This window comes from Lissotriton vulgaris, chromosome 3_1 (assembly GCF_964263255.1).
Source record: "Lissotriton vulgaris chromosome 3_1, aLisVul1.2, whole genome shotgun sequence".
In the NCBI taxonomy this organism is placed as follows: Eukaryota; Metazoa; Chordata; class Amphibia; order Caudata; family Salamandridae; genus Lissotriton; species Lissotriton vulgaris.
Genome location: NC_141689.1, coordinates 419440569 through 419468278, shown reverse-complemented (window position 1 = coordinate 419468278; position 27710 = coordinate 419440569). Strand labels below are relative to the sequence as shown.

The 27710-nt window shown below is 43.9% G+C and overlaps 1 protein-coding gene across 2 annotated transcripts in view; it reads left to right on the top strand.

Annotated features, from left to right (window-relative positions):
- CDC20B (cell division cycle 20B) overlaps positions 1-27710 on the top strand; it is a 374231-nt gene that overhangs the window by 263685 nt on the left and 82836 nt on the right. The window contains exons 6-7 of one of the 2 annotated variants that reach the window (XM_086960632.1): positions 11469-11591; positions 15314-15510. In XM_086960632.1, coding sequence (XP_086816758.1) covers positions 11469-11591; positions 15314-15510 — 320 coding nt within the window. The remainder of the gene's footprint in view (positions 1-11468; positions 11592-15313; positions 15511-27710) is intronic. The other variant, XM_086960634.1, reaches the window with a different exon arrangement.

The window sequence follows — 27710 nt, the reverse complement described above, 5'->3', positions numbered from 1 at the left end:
CAATCTGCCATTGCATCCTTTCCAATGGAAGATCTTACTCTAGCTAGCTCTTTAAGAAAGGGAGGGTTATCAATGGGAAATCCATAAAGAAGTCCCTGAAGATTCAATTCTCTTGACCAGTGTAGTATGAGGCAATGCACAGTCATCCCTATTTCCGAAGAGCCACTCATTTATGATTACTAAGTGGCCCACACAATAATAGACGCACAGGTCTGGAAACCCCAGCCCTCATACATTGATTGGGTGAATATGTCAAACGCAATTCATGCTTACCAGCCAAGTGGAATCTCCTCACACCAGTGTGTATCCTGTCAAAGAACCACTGTAGAATCTCGAATGGCAAGTTTTCAAGGATATAGAGAATTTTGGGGTGCATAATCATTTTGAACAGTGCTACCCTGCCCAATATTGTAATTGGTAGTTTGTTCCAACCTCCTAGGTCTTTAATCAGCACCTCTATAAGAGGTGCCATATTAGGTTGAAAGCAACACTTAGTTTTGCCTGTTGGTTACCTCACTACTCCACAGCTAGGGAGTATGGTCCATTTACCACAATTAACTTCCAATCCAGAGGCCTCCACATGCCCTCCACATGGATTTCCTACCACCTTTACCCTGTCCAGCAAGGGTAACATAGGAAGAAAAGCATGTCCTCCGTGTACAGGGATATGTGGTCTTCGAGACTCTTTCTGATTGGAAACTTTGCACCAAGGAATCATACCTAATCCAGGTCATAGGTGCCGCTCCCTTAGACTGTTTTTAGTCAATTGACAGTTGGTAGTCACCTCTGGAACAAAGGGATCACTACTATCGTTAATTACAGACCAGAAGGAGTGTCCCTCACTACATATTTACAAAAACACTCCCAGACTAGAGACATCAGCACCATTAAGTATGGCGTCGTTCCAGATTCACATTTTAAAGTCAGATGCACAGTGCCTACCAGTGTCCTTTCCCTGTTCTGAGTATCCACCATCCAGAGGGGAGGGTGTTGGAGCTGGGAAGGTACATCTAATATTCAAAGTCTGGCAGAGACAAACTGCCCTCTATTAAGGAAGTGGAGTGTACTCAGAGAGTTGTACTTCTGAATGATTATCTATTCATTTTAGTAATGATCCTACTCTTTGGTCTATGTAGCGCCATCAGGTCATCCAAAAAGTCCAGCAAAGTCTTTCCTAAAAGCTACTGCTCCAGTAGGTTCAGGGACAGGCCAGCAGTTGTCTTCAAGGATTTACAAAATATGTGTGCAAGCTTAAATCAAGTTGCACAAATGCTAAAAATATTGAACCCTTTACAAAAGTTATGTGTGTGGGCCAAGAATGCTGCACAGTTTCTATACAATTCAATCAATGGTTTTAAGACTCCGTCCTTGCTTTATACTGATGATTCCATAATGATAGCAAAAAACCCCAAAGGTCCGCAGGCGCAAATTTTAGCCATGGAGAACTATTGTAAAGCAAGACATTTAGCAATCAACACAGGGAAAACTAAGATAATGGCCTTCAGGACCAAGCGTGATAATATTCATTGTTCATAAATCGATAAAAATAGGAGAAAGTTGCTTCTTTTAAGTATATAGGTGTAAAAATTGATTGGTCACTAAAGTGGAACGCACATATTCAAACTTCTATAAACAAGTCACTGCTAACTGCAAACAGTATACTGAGGATGATGCATAAAAATAGTGATAATTTTTCCCATTTTATCAGTAAAATCTTCCAGGCAAAAGTTGGAAGCCAACTCTCATATGCAGCAGAGCTATGGGGAATGGACAAAGCCACACTTTGGGCTGTTACGAGAGGAAGTATTAGAAACCACTCCTCAAATTGCCATTAAGCTTTCACACTGTGACATTGGAATCAATCATTGGCTGCTCTTCCATTGCGTCCAGCTGCCAGATGACCCATATTAAGTATGGGTTACAAAGATTGAGATTGCAAGGTTCAAATCTAGTCTATCAGGCTGTCAAAGAACATTTTCCAATGCATGCAAAATCACCATATGCAATTCAGTGGGAAAAGGAAAGGAAGAGGCTGGGCGTGTCTATGACTTCTGATATGAATTTACTGACAATGAAAAGGATAAATGGCATTGTTAATGAGCAATTTTTTTGCATAAAGCGAAACCAAAAAATAGACGCCTTAGGAAATCTACACCTCAGGGGCAATGCAGGCTGGTTTGATCAAAAACGCCCAACAATACCTAGTCCTGCTGACAAACCAAAGCGAAAGTAGGCTTTTCGAATTGGGGACGAGTGGTTATATGCTACTAAACACCACCAAGCATAGAAGAACCCCCTCCTATACTGATAGTGACCTGTATGGCAAGAGAGGTGACATGGAACACTTTGGACCAGATGTACGAAGTATTTTTGCACTCGCAAACGGGCCATGTACAAACCCTAACTAGCGAGTCGCAATTTATTTGCGAATCACTAATTAGGTTTTGCGACTCGATATTAGGAAGGGGCGTTTCAACGGCGTCCCTTCCTAATAGCGAGTCTGGGCCCTATAGAGGATTGTTTTGCGACCGCAATTGCCCTTAAAAAATTATACGAAAACGTGATTTTTTTTTTTTCAAATGCATTCCGTTTTCCTTTAAGGAAAATGAACAGTATTATATAAAAAATACCTGCTTTATTTAAAAGCAGTCACAGACATGTAGGTCTGCTGAGCATAGCAGGCCACCATCCCTGGGAGGGCCAGCCATTCCCAATGGGGTTGCAAATTGCGAGTGGCTCATTAATATTCATGAGCTCGCATTTTGCGACCCTATTGGGAATCACTAACAGTGCCTCAAAGACTGTTGTACATTTGCTTTTGCGACTCGCAATGTTTTCACAATTTGCGAGTGGCAAAAGCAAATGGTCGTATATCTGGCCCCATATGCTGCCCTGTAACTTGTACAATACAGTTAGGTCCAATTCAATAGGGTAGATCCTAAGGAAAGAGCAGCACGAAAATCCCGCGGACTAAATATTTTATCTGTTAAGTGGACTCGTTGGCCACAGAACAAAAGCATCTGTTGTTTTATTTGAGTAAAAGCTGGGAAATCCACACAATATTCCAAGATGTATAGCAACCTAGAATACTATAGGAGTTATTTTTGCATATATTTTTATGGGTGTTAAATATGCTAAGTTTCAATACTTTTAACACATCTATATTTTATTATGTCACAAATTATGTTGTATTGTACTTTGTAAAATGTAAAACTTGTATTTATTTTTATAATGCTTGTGTGAAAGCATTTATGTTTTTACATTGTGGGTTGAAGGCACTTGAATAAATAAATAAATATATCAATCAATCATCTAGTGACTTCTTCCACTGCTCAATTCCACTGACAGGTAGATGTATCGAGTCACCCGCACATGTTGAGCCCTCTGTGCAGTTCTGCTCAGTCTTCTTTCCCCCGGTTCAATTTCTTATTAATCAAGTTGACAGCCAGCTCAGTTAGTTGAAGGGTCCCAGTATCCCGTTTGAATACAGTTCCAGTAACAAGCATTGACAAAGCTAGTATTTCTAGCATCTGTGCAGTGGAAAGCAATGTTGTGTTCGCACACTGACAGAATCCCATTATGAAAAATGAGGCTGGAAATTTCTCCTGTAGACTGACTTCTACGTTTGGAGTCCATTTTAAACTTTGGGATTTCCGGGGATTTACTGGACTGCTACTGGAAGCTGCAACAGTCAATGTTTCCCTGGAGACCTCCTGAAAATATTTTCAGAATTCTAGGTCACATTGGTATTAAAGTAATTACACATACGAAATTTACTATCCAAATGCAATCACCCTTGCTAACTGTTTTCATTCACGGTCATATTATTGTTCCCTTTGGAGATGCCTCTTCCCTCTATGCCAATTTTAGGAGTATCACCTCATTCTCACTTCTTGCACTGATTTACTCCTGCCAAAACAGAAGCACTTACTCTGTATTCAGGGTGGGTATGTGTCTGCCGATACTTGCAAGTGTGGGGGGTTTCACTTGCAAGTGTGGGGGTTTTCCCTTACTTAGGCAGACTCCACTACCCTGTTCCTCGTAGAACCAGCTCCAGGGAGCTGTAATGCTTTCAAGTAATGTTACACCATAGTGGTGTCATTTCACAATGAAAAAGTGTGTTTACATTTGTAAATTCCTGTAATAAACCTCGCGGCAGACAGACACAAATTATGAAGTGATAAATGAGCTAGTCAGATGGAAAGTTGACATTGACTACCCTCTCAGTTGTTAGTTAGTTTCATACCAAAGAATGGGAGATCAACCTGATAGTTGAACTCTGCACAGTTCTGTGTGGCTAAGCCTTCAGAACCGAATAATAGTGGAAGCTTTATCATGAATATGTAAACCATGTGCAGCGGCCTGACGTTTGACCAGCCTCAGGCAACAAGCAGCTGAACCACGTTTTGCCAGCCCACACGAAATGTCAGAGGTGTGGTAGGTTGCGGAGGTATCATGGGGAAGAAAGGATATTCCCAAGGGGTAAGAATGGATTTATTCTATGTAGCTGAATTAAAAAAAATGTTTTTGTCCCAGATCATGAAAACGTATTAAGATTGCAAAAATCAAGACCTAATCCAGTCCCTTCCTTCTGAGGCTTGAAGAGTACCTTTCAACTGCCCTCCTCTATGAGATAGGAACAGAAACATGGGGCAGCGTCAATACCAAATCACTTACATAACTAACCACACTCTGAAGGATTGCAGAAGAATCTGGTTCATCGCCAACTCAAGCACATCTTTCTCACGTTGGAAGTATGTTTTTCTTCAATGGGACAAGCAAAATTGATAAAAAATCCTGGAAAGGTTAAATGGAGACAGGGGATTGGTAGGATAATTCTGGGCGCTAAATTATATTATTCAAATTCTTAGGAGCATATTGCCAACAACTAGCGATAATTATCGCTATGTTGGCTTAGCGGGAATAATCCTATTGCCGCCCTTCACCTGTTTTTATCGCTGAGATACCTTGCATTATCAAGGTTTATCTCAGAAGCGATAAAAAACGGGCGCAATGTGTGAATATCGCTGTCAATACAGCGATATTCAGGCATTACCGTGACAATGCTCTTAGCCATGTTATCCACCTCTCATTGGGTAACATGGCTAAGAACTGATCAGGGCAGGCGTTAGCTTTTGGAGATATTCACGCTTAGCGCAAATATTTCCAAAACTAAGCCATTGTTGGTAATAGGAGATAGCGATATTATCGACTGTTTCCACTCGCTAACATCTTGGCACACCCACTTTGCATGTCATTAGCGATAATTATCGCTGACATGCAAATCGGGCCCCAAGATGAACGCTATCTCCTACTAGCTGTCGCTAACTGGTGTTAGCGACAGCTAGGTAATAGGGCGATAAAATTATCGCCGCTGTAGCGGGAAAAAGTCCTGCTAAAGCGGCAATAATGGCCCTTGGTAATATGCCCCTTAGTCCTCTGGTGCATCTAAATCTAGCATTAAATTGCTGGGCTGCACAACAGCACAATGCAGTGAATTACTATTGGCTCATGATCAACTATCTTTAAACGAAAGAAATTGAGCTTCTATTAATTTCTTCTAACTTGATTCACATGATTATAGTTAAGGGGCACATTTACCAGAATGCCAAGAACCAGGTGAAATGTTCCATGACAGTCAAAGTTGCAAAAAATAATCCATTACCCAATGACGTTTGAGCAGGAGGGTAATTTGAAAATCCAGACTCTGCCCAAGATTCCCTCTTGAGGCCTACAGATATGAACACATATATGCGCACATATTCCATACATATATTCCATATATAGAATATTTGGATACGATTGATAGGATACCTAGTTGAGATTATGCTTCACATTCCAACACAGATACGATTAGGAACAGTAGATATATATGTATGTCTTTCCAATATACATATTTGCAAGCTAGCCTGTCTGATTTATTTCACCAGTCCCAATCAGCAGGTCTTTTAGCAAGGAGTGAGGAGCCTTATCTCCACCACTCTGCAGTAGATGCATTTGTTAGCCATGTAGGAGTAAGTATAATTTACTGCTTTAATATTAGCCACTAACAGCCCTAACTTTGCTCCTGATCATATGAAGAGAAGTTTTCAGCTCTTTGACCCGCAAGAATTGTGTTCTACGGGTTAAATGGATCTTCAGGCAACATGTCAACTGAAAAGCTAGAGCTAGAGACTGTTCGCTTCAGTCTAGAGCGGAGTCCTATGGGATTCTATACCACAGGCAATATGGATTTGTTCTAACCTCCTCATACCACATAGCTTTTGGTCTTTAGGTACTACTCCTCTTTGCCTGAAAGCCTTTTGGTTATTTATAAATCAAAATGAGGATCATGTTAAAAGAATATATTATGTTGAAGTGCCCTTTACTTGTTGATGTGCTTTGTGGCAGGGACTGTTTGTAGTTAGACTGTGGCTTCATGTTTCACTGTAATGTGCAGGACTCTGGTTAATGGGATTCCAAGTGAACTGTGTGTCATGTCGTGTGTAGCAGTCTAGTGTATGAGGATAGACCGGTGGGAGGAGCAGGAAAGGGAGGAGCAGGAAAAGGAAAAGGAAAGGTTAGTGAAGGGTAGGATAGCCATGAATAAAGATGTGTTGAAGCATACTCCTGGCTCCTGTCCTATTTGGGGGGGCACGACAATGGCGACGAGGGTGGGATTATGCTGAAACCCACATCTGCCCAAAACCCCTGCCGTCCGTGAACGGCCCGAGACCTGAGAGCCTGCAGCCTGTGTCAGCGCCGAGTGCAAGAAGCGCGAAAAACGAAACGCGCCACACGTCGAGCCTGAATGCTGCCCCATGAACTTCACTTGTAGTCCTGGCAAGTGAGCCAACTCCACGATCGGGTGATCGTGCGAAGCCCGACCAGCAAGCGCTGTTGAGCGCTGGAGCCGCCTGAAACCGAGCGCTGTTTGGAACCCAAATCGGGAGCTCACCCCCGATGAGTGAGACTTGGCATGCAGTCCCCGAGTGAGCGCGCGACCGAGGAAAGTAAGGTGGGAGTACACCCCGACCTCACCTGGATGCTGCAGTGCTGTGAGGGTGAAGAGACCCGGAGAAGAGTTGCTGCCTCTGCGATCAGCGGTCGGTGAGTCCTGGATGAATCAGCATTGACCGGAATGAATGAAAAGGAAGTCTCGTGTGAACTGAGACTTCAGTGTCGGCGGCCATCTTTAAGTCAGGCAGCCTATGAAGACACCCCTGTTCAAACGCCTAAGCGGCCATTTTTAAGTCAGGCACGCAGAAATGAGCATTCAACAGACATCAGAAACAAGCATTGGCGCAGAGAATAAATAAACACTGCAATAGCAAACATAATAAGCACATGCAAATGCAAGAGACAAAATAAGCAACGAGCAAAAGCAACAATAGCAAATATAATAAGCACATGCAAATGCAAGAGACAAAATACGCATACAAGCACGAGCTAAAGCAACAATAAAGTACAACGAACACAAGCAAATGCGGATCCCGAAACACAACAAGCACGAGCCAAGGCAAAGTGTGAAGCAACAAACTCAAGCAAATGAAGCAACAAACCCAAGCAAATACAAACAATCAAACGCAACAATTACGAACAAAGAAGCATACAGCCAACGGGCGAGTGCCGACCAAGCTGATCTCAAGAAACCAAATCCTTCCAACTGAAGCTTGCGCATTCCACCATCATGCCAGTGAGGAAGGACACGCACAAACCCAACCCCTGCATCGGAGTACCTCCTCCAGTGGCACAAACCAGCGACCACTGCTTAGGTCCCGAATGGTCAAGGTGGCTGGAGTCGTTGGACGAATTCCTCGCAACAACCGGTGAGCGGAGGGATAGCAGACGTCGACTACTATTGCTTCAACTGGTGGGTCACGAAGGCCGACGCCTAATCAAAACATTCTCAGCAAAGGATACAGAGACATATAGGGGACTCAGAGAGACGCTGCTCACTCATTTCTACACAAAGGAAGACGTGGATCATGAACGCATTGCTTTCAACGCAGCACGGCAGGAACCATTAGAATCCCTACCAAGCTTCATTACCCGGCTGCAACGTCTAGTGAAATGTTGCCACTTCGACACTTTCACAAATGAAGATGCAATCCGACTGCGGGTGATTGAAGGCTGTTCAAAGCCTGACACCAAGCGCAAGATCATTCAAGGGCGGTTCTCGCTAAAAGAGATCATCAGGAGAGCCGAAGTTGGAGAGCGAGTCACAGCAAGGGAAGCATCCAAGGAATTCCACCAGGACGCAAGAAACAAACAGAGAAGAAAGGAGACATTCCCCATGTCCGCGAGGAAAGCCCAGGAGACAAACAACACCCGAGAGAGGGAGGGCGAAAGCGGACTAGAGACAAGATATCATGAAAGACGCAGTGACAGCGGACCAGAAACAAGATACCATGAGAGACAAAATGACAGGGAAGCAGGAAACAAAAAGAGAAGAAAGGAGACATCCCCCATGTCCGCGAGGAAAGCCCAGGAGACAAACAAAACCCGAGAGAGGGAGGGCGAAAGCGGACTAGAGACAAGATATCATGAAAGACGCAGTGACAGCGGACCAGAAACAAGATACCATGAGAGACAAAGTGACAAGGAACTCCCTGAGTCACCAACACAAAGGACAATGGATAAGGATGTACGAAAGACTGGGACAACCAGGAAGTGTGACAACCAGGTTGACATAACGTCGAGAAGTCACTCAACACATTACTCCGGAGACATATCAAGCAGTGACACAGACCACACAGAGGAGGCCGAAGACAATCTACTCAACGGTCATGACGAAGATATCAAACACCGGCGAGGGGACAAGTCACGGCATATCCAGAAACTAACATACTACTCTGGAGAACCATCATGCAGAGACACAGACCACAAAGAGGAGACCGACGACAGTCAACTCAACGGCTATGAGGAAAGGACCAAACACAGGCGAGGGGACAAGCCACGCCATCTCCAGAAACCGATATACACACACACTCGAACAACTCAAGACACATACGCTCAAGCCATCTGTGATCAGGAGAAAATAGAGAAGAGTCGAATGTTCCAAGACCAAACCAAGGAAGTAAATACGTGGCTAGCGAACAACCCCGTCACAACAACAACACAAAAGACATTTCAAGAGATGCACCCAAAGGAGTGCCTCCTCGACAGCATCGACTCCAGGAGCGTGTCATCGTCACCTCAAGAGATGCACGCAGAAGAGTGTCTCCTTGATAGCATCGACTCCAGGAGTGCGTCATCGAGCGATTCAGAAAGCATGTCTGGACGATCACCTAGATCAACGGAATCCTGGTACCGACAACAGTCACGGTGTCCATCACCTGAAAACACAGTGGAAGCAAAAACCGTCTTCCTTGTCCAAAGCCGCGCACCTCAGGCCAACAACCCGCAATGCCTGAACTCCCCGCAAAACAACATACCGTGTCAGCCCCAGGAACATCATGACGTGAAAAATATACCGTCACCACTGAAAGGGTCAGCAAGGCTTACGCAAAAGGGGCACAGAAGAAGCGCGGATGCAGGCGACTGCACCCGCCGGGCGGGGAAAGACCACCCAGTCACCCCACCTGGAAGGGCCAACACGTTGGGAAAGAGAGGTCATCATCATCAGTCAGAAGGGAAACGTGCACCTATGTTGTTGGATATGCCTGTCCATGGACAGGAGGACAGTGTTGCCCCTGACCGAATAAGACAACGAGAAATAGAAGTGCATGCAGGCGCTCGGAAGAAAACCAAAATAACGGACACACATGTAAGAGATCAACTGTCACTCAAGCAAGAATTAGAAAAGAATACGGACAGCCGACATCTAGCGGAACCATCGACAGCCACATCACAAGAAGCGATACTCCTGTCAAGATTGCCGGAAAGACACAACGAAACATCTCCAGCAGACTGCGCCCTGCTGATTGATATGCACGCCTCGGAACAAGAGGACACAGGGCCAACAAATGAGTCCCGAGACCAAACCGGGTCACCCATGTCAGACAGTGCCCTGCTGACTGGTATGCACGACTCGAAACAAGAGGACAGTACTGCCCCCGACTCAAAGAGACAGAAGGGAGCAAGATCTCGTACAGATGCTCGGAAGAGAACCAGAACATCGTCCACTCCTGAAGTAGACCGAGCGTACGTCGAACGAGAACTACCAAGAAAGACAGATTGCCGCTATCGAGCTGAGTCACCAACTGTCGTCTCACGCAAAGCAGCCACATTCGCGTCAGGATCTGTAAATGGGTGGATAACCCGGAAGACTACTGAAGCCCGCAACGAATCAGAGAACCAGAAGACCACATACAATACTCCATACTTTCATACTCCGTACTTTCAAAGGCACAATCCCGCAGTCAAGGATACCCTTGTCGAGGCAGCTGACAGCAGCTTGAATAAAACAGTGCCTCAATAGACTATACCTTGCTAGCGCCTGAGAAGCTGACTGAGTCCAAGCCTGAACGGAAATGTGTCTATGACTCATGCGGACCCCCGCAGACCTGTATGGGACAGTCAAGAAACTACGAATAAGTTGAAGACGATTATTTTGTTAAGAAAGGGGGAGGTGTCATGTCGTGTGTAGCAGTCTAGTGTATGAGGATAGACCGGTGGGAGGAGCAGGAAAGGGAGGAGCAGGAAAAGGAAAAGGAAAGGTTAGTGAAGGGTAGGATAGCCATGAATAAAGATGTGTTGAAGCATACTCCTGGCTCCTGTCCTATTTGGGGGGGCACGACACTGTGGAGGCTGTGAGTGACTGGCTCTTGGTAAATTTCAGGTGGGTAGGTGGGGGGCGTGGAATTGGTGAAAAAAACGGGTTGGTTTGCAAATATGAACTTTGGAAAGTCACTTCTACTGGTCTTCATTATTGGCAAAGTTAGAAAAGAGGCCACGAGTGACCTTGGCTACATCACGCAGCATCCATTTTCTACTGTTCGTAAAACTATTTGTGTTGTGTGTAGTATAATTGCAAATAGTTATCCTATCAACTGTATTCCAGATATTTTAAATATGAAATATAAGTATAGCATATGCTTATATATGTGTGTGTGTGTTTAATTATCTGTATGCCTCAAGAGTGAATTTTGGGCAGAGCCTGGATTTTGAAATTGACCTTCTAACAGAATTCATTCGTTTATGGCAATTGTTTTCCAATTGTCATTGAACATTTAATCTGGCTTAATTACAGTCATGTAAACTAATGTTAAAGGAAATTAGAAGAAGTTTCATTTCTTTCCTTTTAAGGAAGTTGATGGCGGGACCAGGATCCTGTAAGACTTCACTGACCTGTATCAGACTGTCACACATTTCTGATGACAAATGAATGGGATACTAATTAACACAAAAAATACTCTCACAACTAAGTTTTTACACTCCCACAGAACTTTCCATGCTGTTAAAGCCATTTAATGGGATAAGTCTACCGTGAGGTATCAAGGGAACAGCTTCCGGTTTCATCTTATGTGTTGTTGTTTTGCACACAGGATGCCAAGAAAAGAACAAAACCAAATCTGTTGTGCAGAAGACGCCGACGAGTACCCGGGAAGAGTTTGCACCATTTCAATCTGCTGTGAGACTACACATCACAGGCTTACGCAACGACTACTGTGAGAACTAATTCTTAAGTATTCCTGGAGAAAGGGTTGGATAGCTCTGGGGGAGGGGCTTGGATTTTTTATTTGGTGTAGCATGGATAGCATACCAGGGAGCATTCAGAACTGGAGAGCACAACGACTCCTAATCCCTGAGGGTAGATTATCAGAGTAATGATGTTATTATTCAGAAGTCGTTTACTGCTCCTAATAACCGCACAAACAAATGTGATTATTTAAAAATGTTGTGACAGATTTGTAAAGGTAATTGGTTGAAGTTGATTCTTTTAATTGAAATAATGTATCTGTGTAACATTAGCTGCTGGTTCGAGATGGAACCACTTCCTCAGGGTCTGTGCTTCCTTCACACGTTTGAGCAGGAAGGAAGGGGCCTGCCTCAACTGCCCCACTGCTCATTTATGAGAACCTCTGTACTGGAAGGATGCTAGGCAACAACCACTGGACTGTGACTCAGAAGCACAAAGGTCGATTCCTTTCCAATAGTTAATTTTTTTGTAAATTTCCAAGAAACTCAAAACATAACTATGAAATATTGACAAAAATGCAAGCTCATAGTGGCAGAGGTAGAAACACATTAGCAATCTATTGTGATTAATAGGTAAATAGTGATTATAATTGGCTAAAATAAAAAAATATAACGGAAACTGACAATAAAAATGTAGGTTTTCACGTCTACAAGTTAATTGTATCAGTTCAAATGATATATTTAGGAGAACCCAAAAGTGGAATTATAAGGAACATCTTCGGTAAGATTGCCATCTCGAAAGTATTTACAAACGTATTTTTATGTCAAGCAAGTAAAAAACTAGGAAAATCAGCAAAGTCGGTATTTTTCACTTTGAAATCTAAACGTACAATAGCATACACAAGAAGAAATCCCTTTAAATGTGTTCCAGAAGTCTCTTACCAGAGGGAGGGTCGCCTGTTAAAGAGTGAGACGAGCCTACCCAGATTTCAGCTCAAGTACCACCTGCTTGCCCCTTCTTAATCTCGAAACATGAGCAGAAGATCTAACTGCCAGGCAGCATAGAACACGATTCACATAGGCAGTTTCGCCTTCAATGCATGTTTTACAGCCACAAATGCCTTCATATACACCTGCAGGAGTTCAGAAAAAGAATCTTGGCAGGCACAAATGGGCTTATTGCTGTGTTTGTCTCACTCAAAAATGTGCAGAAATCCACAGTAGTAAATCCCACCCAAGGGGTGAGAAGTAGGCAGAATAAGGCTTGGTTAGCCTTGTAAGTTTGTGAACGTGTGTAGCTGTTTACAAACTGAAGTCTGACCTTTTCCCAGGTGTTTGGGATTTACTGCCAGGCCCGGTCCTCTCTAGACCGGAAACTAGCATCCTGGGCCCAGTTTCGGGGTTTCACCCATCATCATCCAGGCTTGCTTGAATCTGGTGGCGTAGCGAGCACAGGACCCACGTCTGGGCATACCCTTCTCACTTAGGGCAACAAATGCAAAAAGAAAAGATGATGGACGGAATGCTGAACTAATCAAACATTCATTCCTAGTCACAGATCTGGGTCAAATCCATCACTTTTTGTGCATGCCACGCCCTTCCAGTTTAGACCCAGCCATATGCAAATCAATCTTAACCCTGCTCTCCATGGAAACAGTCAAGCCTGAACTGCCAGACCAGGTCCTCACTGGACCAGAAACAAATATACTGGGACTGGTTTCAGGGTTTCACCATTCATCAACCAGGCTAGCTTGAATCTGGTGGCGTAGCGAGTACAGGACCCACGTCTGGGCATACCCTTCTCACTTAGGGCAACAAATGCAAAAAGAAAAGATGATGGACGGAATGCTGAACTAATCAAACATTCATTCCTAGTCACAGATCTGGGTCAAATCCATCACTTTTTTTGCATGCCACGCCCTTCCAGTTTAGACCCAGCCATATGCAAATCAATCTTAACCCTGCTCTCCATGGAAAGAGTCAAGCCTGAAATGCCAGACCAGGTCCTCACTGGACCAGAAACAAATATACTGGGACTGGTTTCGGGGTTTCACCATTCATCAACCAGGCTAGCTTGAATCTGGTGGCGTAGTGAGCACACATCCCACGTCTGGGCAAACCCTTCCCACTTAGACTGATACATTAAAAAAGAACAGATGATGGACGGAATGCTGAACCAATCAAACATTCACTTTCAGCAACAGATCTGGGTGAAATCCATAGTTTTTTTGCACGCCACGCTCCTGGCACAGATTTTTGGGTGTACTATGGAAACTATTTGTGCATTCCTAAAAGTAGTAAATCTGTACCCATTCGTAGGAGCACTTTTAGTGGTGTAGGTGTACCGAGCATGTGTTTAGGACTTCAATATGTGTACGCCAAGCTTCTTCGGCAGAAAGAATCGCATCTGATTCTTGCCTTAGATACTAAGGCCCCAAATGGACTGAACCTCACTGAAGATTCGAGTAATTTCCTATGAACTGTTTCCATCTCATCATGTGAAGACATCTAACATGGGCTTCGATTGGAATTCCACAGAGCATATTATCAAGCCCAATATCGCCGCTTTATCGGCCGTTTTCGGCCGATAAAGCGGCGATAATTTTAGCGCACAGGCTTGATAATATGCCCCTCAGTTCCTTCATCCGTTCCCATGCTTTTAGAATATTCTCTTTGACACAACTCCCATTGCAGGCCAGCCTGGCCTTGACATCTCTCATTCTGGGCATTGGCCATACACTTGTGAGTGAACATCCATTTCTGTTCATGCGCGGGGGCCATCTTTAATTTCTGTGCACCATCGTGTTTAACATCAGCCATTTTAAGACAAGGCTGATCAGGCCCGAATGGGAACTAATACGAAAATAAACATAACAGAAATTAGCTATAGTAAATAAGCCCTTCTGTTTACCGCCCACCATTCTGATTACCCGTGTTAGGTATTACCTAGCAAAAGCGACATTTATAGCCATTTTACTTACCATCTGCATTCTATGCCACAATATAATTCTACCATATACACAAATACATGCAATTACTCTTTATTTCTACATAACCACAAACCTATGTTAGTTCGTCTCACATTTCATTAATAAATTAGATTTTCGCAAATAGCAGTTTGTTTCCCACGTGTAGTGTCTAAATATAAAGTTGCATTTGTTGATTAGCTTACATGCTTCATTAAACTTTATTAAAGTTATGAGGTAATTAACTTTGAAGGAGGTACACATTATTTTTGTATTTCCCTTGCTCCATCACCACCAGGAGTCGTTGCATGTGTTACTGCTCTGGCCAAAGATCAGTATTTTCACCTTGCCTATGTTCAGCTGTGTTCAGCTGCAGGCTGAATAAAGAAGGATCTCGAATAAAGAAGTGTGAGCCCTACTCTGTCCTGTGTAAAATGTGCATCCCACTTCTTTACAGAAACAAGCTGTTATAATTACACGCCCATAAAACGTTTTCCACTGTACATGGGAAATGTGTATATGAAATGTTGATATTGAGAATAAACGTGTTTCTCTTGAAGCCATCCTTTTTAAATTAACTAGAGAACATACATAAACCATCTGTTACCTTGAAATATGACTGTATTCTGCTTTAACAGTTATTGAAATGCTTTCATTGAAGAGTCCTGTGCTCCTTGAGCATGGCCATTCAGCCCCTCAGTTGGGCATTGGTTTCGTTTGCTCTATTGTTGTAAGGTATTTCCCAAAGTGATGCAGGTGTTGACGGGTGAATGCCTCTGTTTCAGACCTAAACCTGCTGGACTGGAGTTCTGAAAATCTCATTGCTTTTGGCCTGAACTCATCTGCTCATATATGGGATGGCGAGAGCTGTGGAGCCCTTGGACGCATAGACCTGAGCTCGAGCTCAAAGTACATCTCCTCTGTGTCCTGGATAAAAGAAGGGGCCTGCCTTGCTGTGGGCACCAGCGATGGTGAAGTACAAGTACTGTTTGAAAACTAGAACCATCTTCTGGTCTTGGGGGATCAGGGAACAGGAGGTCATTTGCAACGAGTGTGTAATTAAGGTGCTCACTCTACACCCTAAGTATAACCATTCTTTAATATAGAGAGCCAGAGGCCACTCAGACTACACCGAGCGATTATCAAAATTCAGGGGATTCCTGCTGTGGAGTTAGCCTACTGTAAGCCACATCGTGGATACCTCAACTGGAGCCAGAGGAAAAGATTCAAAGTCATACCAGATGGAAATAGTGCCATGGAGAGAGAAACTATAGGAAGAATAACTACTTATGCCCTGATACTTGTCCTCCAAAGCATTTTCCATGCAGAACCAAACTCAGGAAGGAGATGGCACTGTTATTTACATTCGCTACTGGCATCTGTTTTGATCTAAACGACATGAGTTCATTTGCTCAGCCTCCATCATTTCGATGTCTTTAAATTGAGTACCATCGAATTAAAACTTGGTAAAAATGTTTAAGCATGGGATGACTGTACATAGGAGCGCTTTATGACTCCTTGCAAATGATCTCTTTCCTCATACGTTGCATCTGTTCCTTAAGATTTAATTTTCAATTTTTTTCCTTTTGAGCCTGTGTCTTACAATTTTCAAAATATTGTTATTTTTGTTTCATTGTGCAGCGATCCACTGCCTCTTGGGCTTAATTTATAATAACAATTAAGAATAAATAAGATATGTCTGAGTGGTACAGCTTACTGTTGATATCAGAATTGCACTTGTAAATGAATAGCTTTCCCACTGCTTCTGTTTCGTTATGAATCATTCTGCAAATAGCCGTATTCCCAAGCAGACATTGCTGGGACTCTTAAACCCACACATATGGGAACGACACCAAAAGGCACAATTCTAACCCTACCCTCTTTAATACCCACTGCAGACATACCGCAAACTTCCAAAGAAAGTGTCCATGGGATGGCTAATAATTTGAAAATATTTTCTAGGAAAATACGACTGAATAACTAATCTCTATCAATGAAGAGCTTTCCAACAGATGCCAATTCCCTCTTTCATCTGCAAAAAAAGAAATAAACTGCTACGTTCATCTCATGTATCTCCAGTAGAATCATGGGCACACAATCGTGCCGATTCTCAATGTATTGTACTATAACAATGGGGCTCATTATGTCCCCCCGCCATCATAGCAGTGCTGGGACTGCCCGCGAGACGTGCAGCGGTCCCACCAGTGCAAATCCCACCATACTGGCGAGCACATCCTGGCGTTTTATTGCGGACGGTGCTGCTGGCTGCAGCACCGTCCGCAATGTTAAAAGCCTATGGTGAGCATTCCCCTGCAATACGTGGCAGGCACCACGCCGTGCCTGCCACGCAGTACAGGGAAATGATAGTACCCTCCCAGTACACCTCACCCCACACACAGAGGGGCCCTGCAGCAGGCCCCCAAAGCCAGTCTCCACCTGTCTTTTTGCTGCGGGATATCTGCTGCAAAAAGACAGGCGGAAAGGGATACCGTAATCCCTATGGTGGTGCCTGCACAGCAATGCCACAATGATGCCCTGGTTCCGGGTTCCACAAGGCTGGTGGAAAAGGACCGCCTTGTGGAACCATGGCGGACAGACTTTCTGTATGATGGCAGAAGGACCGCCACCACCGGCCCGGTGATGGTGGACCTTCCGCCATCATAAGGAGCCCCAAAGATTTCAGAATTGCTTTCAGTCTAAGAGGATTGATTTATTGCAAAATGTATGAAAGTAATTGGTCTGTTTCTGTAGGAAATGATTAAAGATTCTGTACTGCATTTCTTCTTCACTAGATGAAGAGATTCAGTAGCAGAGGCTGATTGGCACAAAGCAGTGAGCTAAACAGATGAAATCCACTGATGGAATATTGAACAAGATGCTCTTACACAATGAGGCCCATATTTATGCAGCTTAGCACAGTGCAGCAAGTCACCTAAAGTGCTGCGTCACAGGGAAAGGTCAGGAGTGCGCAATATCTATCACAATGCGGCACATTTTTGGCTTTTCTCAGCCAACGGCAACAATGGGCAGCCTAGTGCCAACGCAGGTACCCTAGCACCATGGTGCAAGGGTGCCTGTGTTGCACACTGCAGGGCTTATTTATGAGAGGCTTGCACTCCCAAAGAGCCACTTTTTTATACGCTCTGGCGAAAAGTCTCTTAATCATATCTGTGTGGCTTTGCATGGTCTCATATATATGGAGTAAGACAAAGCAGCGCAAGTCGCTGATTTGCCTTACTCTGCACCAAGTAGGCATTTCATGGGCATTGCAATGGGTTTTTGATGCTACCCTAGATTTACTTAAACACATAAACTTGGGGCAGAGTCAAAACTTTACGCCTCACCGGACCAGGGGTAACGACGACAAATATTTTTATTTCTCCTCGTTTTTTTCTCTTTCCATGTATGCTGCTTTGAAAGAGGAAAACACCCTCAGGATTGTTTTTGTGCAGGAGGGTGCTCCATCCTGCACAAAACAATCCTGCCTGCAACAGAGACATGCGTGCACCATGGTGCAAGGGTTCCTACTTTGGCACTAGGCTGCAAATTGTGCATCAGTGCAGGGGGAAAGGACAGGAGTTCACAGTATTTCATAAATACAGTGCGTTCCTGCCCTTTCACATTGGCAAAGGGCTTGTGGCACTGACTTATGCCAATTCCACATAAATAAGGACCTGGGTTGTTTTTGTGCAGGAAGGAGCCCTTCCTGCACAAAAACAATTCCCTGAGGAATATTCCTCTATCTATATGTACTGAAAAATGCAGCACACATCAAAAGAGGAAGAGATGAGGAGAAATAAAGATATTTCTCCTCGTTACGGCTCACCTGGGAAAGTGTAGCATTTGTGCGCAATCCCAGGTCAACCAGTAATGGAAAATCTGAAAATGAGTCAAAACACATGGGAATTGCTTTGGATCACCCTCGCTATGCCCACAGAACGCCTTCTTATGGCAGAGTTGCTCTAAAGTTATCAGCCTGTCTAGGTCAAACAAAGTGGCATTGTGTGGCTTGATAAATCCTATTTTGGGGTTGCATCGCGCATGCACCACATTGCCTAGTTCAAAAGCGCTGCAACCCCCTTGATAAATAGGGCTCTAATTGTCTTGCACAGGTGCAAGTGAATTTCTGTCATTTATATGTCCCATCATCAGTATGTGCGCATGCCACCTGTTTAGATTAGTGCAGCCACGCATATTACATTTTTATATTAGTTAATAGACATTTCATATATTGTGACTAATTGAGAATATGGACAAAAATTGTTTACCCATATTCTCTGCCAGGAATAACTTCATAAAGTATGCAGCAAATGATGAAATATATAATATGTGTACAAACTGAAGATTAATCATATTGATGACAAACTAAGCAGCCTATTTGTAAATTGAGGTACACAAACCAATTATTGTACAGGTGCACATTGTTCTTGAGAAGGGCCCAGATCATCAAAATCAGAAGGGACCCAGAGAACCTTAGTAGATAAAAAACAATTCTGACTTAAGCTAGACTCAATGCTTGTTGGTAGAGAGTCCAGTCAGCAATACACATGGTGCATACATGCAGTGAAAAAGCCTCTCAATGGTTCTGCCGAAATTACCTTTTCTCAACAGTATGACCTGCTGCTTTTTGGGTCCTAAAGTGCATAGGACGACAAAGTAAATTCTAGGATTGTTCTAAGTTTTCCCCTTTATATTTTCACTTACTCAGGTGATAGCTTTCTTTGCATGTCAAGACCATTTTCACTCAACTCGAACCGAGCCAAGCTAAAAATTGTATGCAGAATTTTTCCCTGAAAGAAATTCATTTATAGAGCCTACCCAATGAACATGAAAACTGAATGACGATTTTTAAGTTGAGAATTCGAGACCTCTTGTATATACTTTAGTATATACTTATATGTGTATTTACTTTGTGGGCTCTGGAGATCAGCCCTAGGGCTTGTCTGCTTCCGCTTAGGGACTTTTTTCTGTTCAACTGACTCTATTTAACTGTTTTAATAGAAAACAACCAGCAGAGTTCAGTAAAATACCAGAATTGCTTTTATTTTCTTATTTTTCTGGCAACTGTCTCTATGTAACTTTCTTGATAGGCAACGACCAGCAGAGAACAGTAAAATGCCAGAATCACTTTAGCATTTTCTATATTCAAGTCCATTGAAATTGTATTCCACAAGCACCCGTAGACAATAATATTATTTTAAAATCTTGTATTTTCAGTGATATGACCACCGAAGGCTCTGCTTTTATATTAAAAACAGACCTTTGGACTATACCATTTCCCGGTGAAAGGCAATATTTTCTCTCCTTGTGTTCCCATACCTAGTGTGTCACGCAGTTTGGTGCTTACTTTCCCTCCATGTTAAAGAACAGTAGATGTTTCAGCACCCAGGCTAATGTGCTGCATAGCTAATTACATATAAGGTCCCAAAGGCGAGACGGATTGCATTGCATTGCAAATGCTTGTTTCCCTGTGTCTTTACTTATTTAGTGATGTTTCCTAAGCATAATGCCTTTGTGAAAGAGAAAAATACTGTGTTCTGCGAATTCATGATATGCAGAAATATTTGCTAGGGCTAAATAAGGATATATTCAACAAAGGTTTTCGCAAAGGTTGTGATTTTCCACACATGTGACAAATCTATAAACTTCATTATCTGTGCAAGGTCGATACATTTTTCATTGACCTTTGCGAAAGTTGCAAAAAAATCATTGTAAATTCACACATCCCTTGCTGAATGCACAAGACACCATTTCCTTACTAGTTGTAGTACAGGAATTACCTGTGAGTACCTTTTGCTCATGGAAGGAGTTTTCTTTCTCATTCTTTTTCCATTGAGATTTGAAAGCTACTATAATAATCTAATTGGACAAAACGTTGTCACCATTTAAGCATGCATGGTTAGTATGAAGAGGGACTGGCAGACTTTCGGATTTCCCCACACTGCTCGAGACCTCCATGGGTGGTGGGGGTGCACACTACACACCATTTCCCCTAGGAAGCCATTGTGCTAAGTGCACAAGTTTACAAAGCACACCATGCCACATAGTAGGATCCTTATCCAGTAGTGGCTGTAACTCGGCTGTTGTTTGACAAAGTATGAATTTATGAAATAGGCAGCTGTCCCTCTGTGCTCTTATCTGGTGCTTACTGGCTCATAGCCACCCTCGGCCAAGACCCTTTCATCGCTGATAGCTGGCCAACTACTCCATAGCTGTCTGGTTGTAATAAGGCAATGATTTTGTGAGTTGAGAGTTGGAGCCAAAGAGCACATGAAGGATTCTTTCTCAAAGCCAAAGGCTGATAGGAGCCTGCCAGTGTCGGAATAACCATTCATTTCCAGTGCCTCACGCTGAAACCTTTGCTACCCTGGTACAAACTGGTTATTTACACAGTGAGTGCCCTTCTGCTATTGAAATTCCTCACAGCTCGTTGGTGCATGCCAACCTTGCCATTCTGGTGTGGACTTGGGTCTTGGAACTAGGGTCTTTTCTATATCATTAGTCAGCTACATTCCTTGCAAGAATCCCATATCTTTAGCTACACACCTCACTATGGGGCATATTACCAAGGGCCTTATCGCCATTTTAGCGGGAATTTTTCCCGCTAAAGCAGCGTTAATTTTATCGCCCTATTACCTAGCTGTCGCTAACACCAGTTAGCGACAGCTAGTAGGAGATAGCTATCATCTTGAGGCCCACTTTGCATGTCAACGACAATTATCGCTAATGACATGCACAGTGGGCGTGCCAAGATGTTAGCGACTGGAAACAGTCGCTAACATCGCTATCTCCTATTACCTACTTTTGGAAATATTCACGCTAAGCGCGAATATCTCCAAAAGCTAACACCTGCCCCATAGCAGTTCTTAGCCATATTATCCAATGGTAGGTGGATAACATGGCTAAGAGCATTAGCTCGGTAATGCATGAATATCGCTGACTTTTCAGCAATATTCATGCATTTCGGCCGATTTTTATAGCTTAGGAGATAAACCTTGATAATAGGAAGGTTTCCAAAAATAGGCGAAGCACAGCGATAAAATTATAGCCGCTAACCAAGCTTAGCGATAATTATCGCTTATTCTTGGTAATATGCCCCTATATCCTTGTCCACTCCTTCTGCCACCCCCCCCCCCCCCCCCCCACAGCTGCCCCCTCAGGAGCCGACGTTGGGAGGTACCTCATTGGCACAGTCCATGTAGGAAGAAATGGAAAGTGACTATTTTATTTTCGGATAGTGGGCATGAGAGGCTTGAGAACAATGGTATCAGTGGGCGACGGGGATAAAAAAACATATTGAGCGTTAGGACAAGGTGAAGACAGAAGAATTGGGGCAAATAGTGACTGATTAGCAGCACACTGAGGTACCCTGCAGAGAGCGCTGGTTGAATGATTCTCTGTAAATACTTAAACAGATATAGGGGAACAATACTAAGTCCGTCTGCGGTGATGACTATTATTAAAAAAAGCACAGTGCTCTTTAATTTCCATGTGGAAATGATGCACCTGTATGTGCATGCCTGGTAGGATATATAGGGCTGCTAAACAGTTTTGCTACGATTCACTGTGATATATACCATAAGACATTTGTATACCAGAGTCTGACACCATCTTATTTCTATATTGTGTGTAGCAGTACTAGAGAAACTCTGGTGAATTGGTGCGACACTGCATTTTTAACATGATGGAAAGTATCTTGTGGAAGCTTGCATTTCATTGTGAGACTAGCACATTCATACGATATATATTTTGACCAGTTGAGGTAACCTACTGTGAATAACATTCACCTGTCTACAACAATTTCAGGCTCTTCTGGGCAACCTGTTGCTTCCGCCCTCACTTCTGCAGTTCACCATTTAATCACAGTCACCTTCCTCCACAAACCCGGCTGCTGGAGACCCATTGCCTCTCTTCATTCCAAGAACATGGACTAGCTCCTTTCTCACAATCTCTTACAGACTGATTGTTGTGGGGTGCCAGCGACCTGTTCTAAATGCATAAGGTTGCATTCTTTGGTTCGACGTATTGGGAGGCTACCAACCCGGGAAAAGAATGTAGCCTTACGGCTAGAGCAGTCAACGTGGAAGCTGCTGGGGAACCGTGTTCGAGTCTCAGCAACAACGCTCAACATCCTGTGATTCTGGGCAAATCACTTAATCTCCCCGTGCCTATCAAAAATGAATGTGTCCTTGTGTAACGAAACTGGTGCTATGTAAAGTGCTCTGATACCTGATATCTTCGGGTCTAGTTCGTGCTATATAAAACTCTTTAAAAAAAATCCTTCCTCCTCCCTATTATTATACATTATTCAGTTAGTGACTTTTGGACCTACTTACTTCATTATCTGTGCAAGGTCGATACATTTTTCATTGACCTTTGCGAAAGTTGCAAAAAAATCATTGTAAATTCACACATCCCTTGCTGAATGCACAAGACACCATTTCCTTACTAGTTGTAGTACAGGAATTACCTGTGAGTACCTTTTGCCCATGGAAGGAGTTTTCTTTCTCATTCTTTTTCCATTGAGATTTGAAAGCTACTATAATAATCTAATTGGACAAAACGTTGTCACCATTTAAGCATGCATGGTTAGTATGAAGAGGGACTGGCAGACTTTCGGATTTCCCCACACTGCTCGAGACCTCCATGGGTGGTGGGGGTGCACACTACACACCATTTCCCCTAGGAAGCCATTGTGCTAAGTGCACAAGTTTACAAAGCACACCATGCCACATAGTAGGATGCTTATCCAGTAGTGGCTGTAACTCGGCTGTTGTTTGACAAAGTATGAATTTATGAAATAGGCAGCTGTCCCTCTGTGCTCTTATCTGGTGCTTACTGGCTCATAGCCACCCTCGGCCAAGACCCTTTCATCGCTGATAGCTGGCCAACTACTCCATAGCTGTCTGGTTGTAATAAGGCAATGATTTTGTGAGTTGAGAGTTGGAGCCAAAGAGCACATGAAGGATTCTTTCTCAAAGCCAAAGGCTGATAGGAGCCTGCCAGTGTCGGAATAACCATTCATTTCCAGTGCCTCACGCTGAAACCTTTGCTACCCTGGTACAAACTGGTTATTTACACAGTGAGTGCCCTTCTGCTATTGAAATTCCTCACAGCTCGTTGGTGCATGCCAACCTTGCCATTCTGGTGTGGACTTGGGTCTTGGAACTAGGGTCTTTTCTATATCATTAGTCAGCTACATTCCTTGCAAGAATCCCATATCTTTAGCTACACACCTCACTATGGGGCATATTACCAAGGGCCTTATCGCCATTTTAGCGGGAATTTTTCCCGCTAAAGCAGCGTTAATTTTATCGCCCTATTACCTAGCTGTCGCTAACACCAGTTAGCGACAGCTAGTAGGAGATAGCTATCATCTTGAGGCCCACTTTGCATGTCAACGACAATTATCGCTAATGACATGCACAGTGGGCGTGCCAAGATGTTAGCGACTGGAAACAGTCGCTAACATCGCTATCTCCTATTACCTACTTTTGGAAATATTCACGCTAAGCGCGAATATCTCCAAAAGCTAACACCTGCCCCATAGCAGTTCTTAGCCATATTATCCAATGGTAGGTGGATAACATGGCTAAGAGCATTAGCTCGGTAATGCATGAATATCGCTGACTTTTCAGCAATATTCATGCATTTCGGCCGATTTTTATAGCTTAGGAGATAAACCTTGATAATAGGAAGGTTTCCAAAAATAGGCGAAGCACAGCGATAAAATTATAGCCGCTAACCAAGCTTAGCGATAATTATCGCTTATTCTTGGTAATATGCCCCTATATCCTTGTCCACTCCTTCTGCCCCCCCCCCCCCCCCCCCCCACAGCTGCCCCCTCAGGAGCCGACGTTGGGAGGTACCTCATTGGCACAGTCCATGTAGGAAGAAATGGAAAGTGACTATTTTATTTTCGGATAGTGGGCATGAGAGGCTTGAGAATAATGGTATCAGTGGGCGACGGGGATAAAAAAACATATTGAGCGTTAGGACAAGGTGAAGACAGAAGAATTGGGGCAAATAGTGACTGATTAGCAGCACACTGAGGTACCCTGCAGAGAGCGCTGGTTGAATGATTCTCTGTAAATACTTAAACAGATATAGGGGAACAATACTAAGTCCGTCTGCGGTGATGACTATTATTAAAAAAAGCACAGTGCTCTTTAATTTCCATGTGGAAATGATGCACCTGTATGTGCATGCCTGGTAGGATATATAGGGCTGCTAAACAGTTTTGCTACGATTCACTGTGATATATACCATAAGACATTTGTATACCAGAGTCTGACACCATCTTATTTCTATATTGTGTGTAGCAGTACTAGAGAAACTCTGGTGAATTGGTGCGACACTGCATTTTTAACATGATGGAAAGCATCTTGTGGAAGCTTGCATTTCATTGTGAGACTAGCACATTCATACGATATATATTTTGACCAGTTGAGGTAACCTACTGTGAATAACATTCACCTGTCTACAACAATTTCAGGCTCTTCTGGGCAACCTGTTGCTTCCGCCCTCACTTCTGCAGTTCACCATTTAATCACAGTCACCTTCCTCCACAAACCCGGCTGCTGGAGACCCATTGCCTCTCTTCATTCCAAGAACATGGACTAGCTCCTTTCTCACAATCTCTTACAGACTGATTGTTGTGGGGTGCCAGCGACCTGTTCTAAATGCATAAGGTTGCATTCTTTGGTTCGACGTATTGGGAGGCTACCAACCCGGGAAAAGAATGTAGCCTTACGGCTAGAGCAGTCAACGTGGAAGCTGCTGGGGAACCGTGTTCGAGTCTCAGCAACAACGCTCAACATCCTGTGATTCTGGGCAAATCACTTAATCTCCCCGTGCCTATCAAAAATGAATGTGTCCTTGTGTAACGAAACTGGTGCTATGTAAAGTGCTCTGATACCTGATATCTTCGGGTCTAGTTTGTGCTATATAAAACTCTTTAAAAAAAAAATCCTTCCTCCTCCCTATTATTATACATTATTCAGTTAGTGACTTTTGGACCTACTTACTTGTTATCATCACCGGTTCTTGAGTCCGAAGCCTTGGTGCCCCAATGATTTGCTACACTGCAACCCAATCTGCTGCTACACTTCCCTGCTGGTAGGCACTCTCTTTTGGGATCTGTGCATGGCCTGCTGGTTCTAGGGGCCTCATTTATGACTTTTTGCCGTAGGGAAGCGCAGCAGGCCTTCCTGCTGCGCTTCCCTACGGCAAAAGAAAAGGGCAGAAATGCGCCGTATCTATAAGATACGGCGCATTCCTGTCCTTTTCCCCTCCGCCGGCGCACAATGGGCTGCCTGCGCCAGCGCAGGCACCCTTGCACAATGGTGCAAGGGTGCCTGCGTTGCGGGGAAGATTATTTTTGTACAGGAAGGGAAACCTTTCTGTACAAAAATAATCACAAGAGGCTTTTCCTCTTTCTATGTGTGCTGTAGAATGCAGCACACATAGAAAAAGGAAATACGAGGAGAAAAAAAGACATTTCTCCCTGTTGCGCCTCCCTTGCGCCTCCCCTGGGGAGGCGTAAGCTTTTGGCACTGCTTCAGAGTTACAATTTCTCGTAAATCTGGGGCAGTGTCAAAAGGCCATGGATGTTGCAGGGAACGCCCCCAGCAACATCCATTGCACGCCCCTTTAACGCAGAACACTGCGTTAAAGGGACTGATATTTATCAGGCAGCAGTACGCCACAAAAACTGGCGTACTGCTGCCTGATAAATACCACGCAGGCTTCTGCGCCACGGAACTTCATGAAAAGTGAAGTTCGGATGGCGCAAGGGGCCTCATAAATGAGGCCCTTGGTCTTCAAATGGGTATTCTGGGATCATCCTCAAGGCTCTCTGTGTGGCTTTTGTCAGGCCCTACTGCTGCCACTGACCATGTAAATTTCTAAGGCTAAGCTTAAAAGCGACCTTCTGTCATTCTTGAAGCATGTAAGAGATAGTCAAGAGATGGCCCAAAAAAGTGTTGTTGAGCATTCATTGATAATTAACTCCACGCAAATTGAATCCTATCTCTCTTTCTATTTTAATCGAGTACACATGTTTTATTTGATTAGGTTTAGGATGGGTATGGCTTATCTGTTTTGTACCCATGTGATGTTTACTGTGATGCCAAATTAGACTTGTGTCCATGTAACTCAACCTCTGCATAGAGCCCTTTGCACTTTATGTCCTTTTGTAAATTGTATCTTAAGAGATGCACCTTTTTGAAAACTATTACTAAGATTTTTAAACATTAGAAAGTGTCACCCTGCATTATGCCATCTACTTCTTTTAAACAATGAATTCACTTGTCTTATGGTCTATAAGTATATCTCCTCTGCAGTCCAACTCCATAATATTGTTAGAAAATGACTTCCAGGGTTTTATTTAGGTCGGTTGAAATTTGATCATGTGTACCATTGTTAAATAATGTTTTATTTATTCTTTTATGGCTATTATTAAGCCGAATAAAGATCTTTTGACTTAACTTGACCATGTCACGCGGCTCTGCCTTGCACTTTTGCACCGGGGCAGTGGTGGAGGACAGCCAGGATAGGATTTAAAATGCAATCCTGGTTTAAAGGACCATGGAGAAGGACAAAGAGCCAATGTTCAGTGTGCCCCACTCTTTGTGTCCACTGCTCAGTCAACTGCCCGAGATGGGCACTGACGTTACAGTGGAAAAGGAGTTAAATCTGCCCTTCATTTGGGGGGCGTGACTTGGTCTGCTCGTCCCACCCGATCTGATTGCCACGGTGGTCGGAGCCGGGCTTCTGGCGGTGGCCGGCCGATACTTGCGGCCGCTGCTGGTGCCTGTGCCCGGCGCTGTGGATGCGGCCCTCTGCGTCTCCCCGCTCGCTCTCGTCATGGCCGGCTCACGCTCCCGCCCGCTGCTCCTCTGTGATCCGGAGTGCGGGGGACACGGCCGGCTGCTGTCTGGCCTGGCTTAAGCTTGAACCCCGAGGTTGGGCCCTGGTTCCACGTCGTGCCTCCGGACTCCCGACGCCCAGAGCTCGTTCCTCGCCACACATGGCCACTCCCATTCGTGGGGCTGAGGCCTTGCTGTATCTGCTGGATCCTGCGGCCTCAGAGCAAGTACTTCATCTCCCTTTGCAGCTGACCATCGCTGGACTCCCCTCGGGGCACGTGGTGAGCGGGTTGGCCTCTGTAGCTTGGCGGGC